Source organism: Austrofundulus limnaeus, unplaced genomic scaffold (genome assembly GCF_001266775.1).
Source record: "Austrofundulus limnaeus strain Quisiro unplaced genomic scaffold, Austrofundulus_limnaeus-1.0 Scaffold329, whole genome shotgun sequence".
NCBI lineage: Eukaryota > Metazoa > Chordata > Actinopteri > Cyprinodontiformes > Rivulidae > Austrofundulus > Austrofundulus limnaeus.
In genome coordinates, this window is record NW_013952731.1 from 263,280 (window position 1) to 266,572 (window position 3,293).

Consider the following 3,293-nt stretch of genomic DNA (forward strand, 5'->3'; position numbering starts at 1 on the left):
TTTGTGCTGCCTCAGTTTAGCTTTAGGCTAAACTGAGGCAGCACAAAACAGTAAATTTTAAATTATGTGGTAAAATATATAATTTATTGGAACTAAGCTGGAAAAATAAATATGGTCAATTAAATTATAAAACATGAGGTAAATTTCTCCTTTCCAACTATTAATATTYACCATACTAACATCAATACAACGTGAGAGCATTTTATGAGTTTTGTTTAACTACTAACCTGAAAAATCCATCTGATAATCTGATTCTGCTCTCAGCTGTTTTTCAGCATGTATCCGGATCGAGATAATCCCTGGAGGATGTTGGCAGTCTCTCCAACAGACACCTTCTGTATCCTTTCCTGCAAAGAGCCAAAGCAGAACTTTAAAGTGACATCAAATTTCTGTAACAAATATTATTGTATTTTTGCAAAGATAGCATTGATAACATGTTTTAAAAAATTATGCCACTGAAATGAACAGTTGTTGAGATATTTACATGTGAAGAAACAGGAAGTGATGTCAAAGGGGAATGTCGGCGCGTGAACAGAGCGTTGCTAYAAAAACTAACAACACGGACTGTATAGAAGAATCTGAGGTTTCTTTAGATTATTTTGAGTCAGAGTTCAAATAATATTGTTTCAATAAACAAAGACCAGAAAGTTCCTTTTCTTAAAGAGTTCTCCTTTGATGTTCCACGTCCTGTTTCACTTTGAGCCAAATTCAGAAGAAAATATGCCAACTATGTGACAGAATAGGTATTATTAAAATAATTATTATTATTCATGTATTATGTCAAGTTTCTTAAATATAAAGATGTTTTCTTTGACTTTTTGTATTTTAAGGTTATGCATGTCACACCAAATCTGTTTGTTTTACCAGAAAGGAATAAGAAAAAGTGTCATTATGAACGCACAAACCCATGTTTTCTCTTGACGGTCTTCATCTCACAGCGATGAATGTGACTGACTTTCGGGACAACGCTTTGCTGAAGCTGCAGGTGGCGGGGCCTTTCGCAGGAGGGATTTTAGACTTGGACACGCAGGAGTACATCCTGATCCAGGTGGAGCAGACGGAGCAGCCAGGACAACGGAGGAGGAGAGCTCAGCAGGTCAGACACTTTTTATGAGGTACATTATTCACGATATGTATCATAACGATTAACGAAAGACTGAATCACTTCTGTTCTGCTGCATGTCAACAGGTGATTCATAATTGGACCATTCCTTTACGCTCTGAACGAATTGACCAGAGAGAGTTAACGAAAACCTTTGAGATGGTCAGCAGGTAATTAGAACACCAAGACTCTGTTTAACTTTGTGCAGCAGCTGCTTTGAGCACATGCAAAACAAGAAAAAGCAATCCTGCAAAAAGAGGCTCAGTTCTGAAAATCAGTGAATCAAGAGAAGATTTAACCTAAAGGGGGTCACTAAAAGAAAACCTTAGGCCAGAGATGGACAGCTTAAATGGTGGAAGGAGACACATTTTTTGTAGACACTGCCAGAGGGCCACAAAGAACTGCACACCCAACTATCATTTTGAAAATGCTTGCGTATATATGTTTATTAAAACAACATACAGTGCAGTAACTCTATATATTGCATGMTCAAATACATGTAGAACAGTTACATTCTTGTTTAATAAACATGAATACAAAAAAGTTGAAACAAACAAAAAGTAAACATTTATTTTTATCTGGCAATGTTGTCACTGGTAGAAAAGACGTGTGTGAGAGGGTTGGGTTGGCGCCATCTAGTGGCGAATTCTGTCATTACAAACATACAAACCAGTGCCACACAGTTAGATACATTTTTGTAATTTTCAAAAATTAATCTAAGAGCTACTTTGAGTACATTTTTAAGTAAAATAAAAAAGAGGAAAGTCACCCACAGACCAAATGTGGACCGAGGGCCACCTGTTGCCCATCTCTGCCTTACATGCTACTAAGTTGGTCTTAAAAATCAGCTGTATGTATCGTACATTTAAAATTATTTTACAGTATTGAAGCAACAGTTTTACACTCAATCTATTTTTCTTTAAATTTCTATCCAGCTTTTTGATTTGCTCCTTCCCGTGTTTGGCAAATCCATAAAGAAAATCTATAGAAATTTAGGCTGTTTTGTCCTGTTCCACTCAGTGTCTCTCACTGCTGCAGGACTTTTGTTTTTCTTGAATTTTTGTCATATCGTTCTTCATTTTAGAGATTTCTAAATAGCCACAAAAACCTAATATTAGCCCGTTTGGGTTAATATCAAGAAAAATCTGCACATTCTCAGCAAAGTTTTATATTTGTTCGGTATAGTTGCAGCTATTTTGACTAAATTTGAACTAGATGGATGTGGAACATGCGATAAAAGAAAACCACTCCCATAATTGTTGCTGCTGTTTGGTTTCCTGCACAGCGACCCCATCGACATCACAATTCAGGCCTTCCTGCAGGATAACAAGGTTGTGCCATTGTCCATGACCCACCAATCGCTCTACGTCACCATGGAGACACAGGTGGCCATCGCTGGAGTCATCTTGGCTGGTGTCTACGTTCTCATCATCTTTGAGGTAAATGGTCTGTGATGTTTCTCTCCGGGATGATGAATGGGTTTGGGTTGTGTTTCTGCAGCACAGTTTGAAAGGTGTTCTGGATAAACACACACARATGTAACATGACAGCCTAGAGCTTTGTCTTAGATGACTTGAACATTAAATTAAGTCAGAAGAACTGTTAAAATAATGCCATTTGTTCCTGGAAAAGGGGAGGTATAAATGTGTTTATATGTTGTTTATATCAGATCATATGGCATTGTTACTGGAACACAGCTGTGCTGCAAACATCTGCTATGAAAAATCAATAAAAGCACAACGATAAAGAGCCCACAGGCTGACAGCACGTCCCCACAGGTAGTTTGATTTTGCCTAATTAGATGCTTTTTTTTGTCAGCGAGTGTGGAGACTGAGCCTAACTGACAGCTCCTTCACCCTTCTGTTAACTTTATTAAATCCAGGATGTGTTTGGACCCACCACCATTTATTTCATGTTGCACTGACATAAGAAAGACAAAAACAGGCTCAAGGCATTTTAGARAATTTGTCAAAAACAACCTTGTGTTTTAACAGTTTTTATAACTAGAATGTTTCCATCTTATTTATTAAGTTACTAAAACAGTTTTATATGTTCCCCTGCCAACATAACTCAATGAAATATTTAAATCTTGTTATAACGACGTTCACCATCCATCCATCCATCCATCCATCCATCCATCCATCCATCCATCCATCCATCCATCCATCCATCCATCCATCCATCCATCCAT

At 37.4% G+C, this 3,293-nt stretch overlaps 1 protein-coding gene across 1 annotated transcript in view; it reads left to right on the plus strand.

The window, feature by feature from the left end:
* The window catches only part of oca2 (oculocutaneous albinism II), a gene marked incomplete in the record, with an annotated part of 101,344 nt that overhangs the window by 9,040 nt on the left and 89,011 nt on the right, over nt 1-3,293 (plus strand). The window contains 4 exon segments of the mRNA XM_014022428.1: nt 266-337; nt 939-1,096; nt 1,190-1,272; nt 2,388-2,541. Coding sequence (XP_013877882.1) covers nt 266-337; nt 939-1,096; nt 1,190-1,272; nt 2,388-2,541 — 467 coding nt within the window.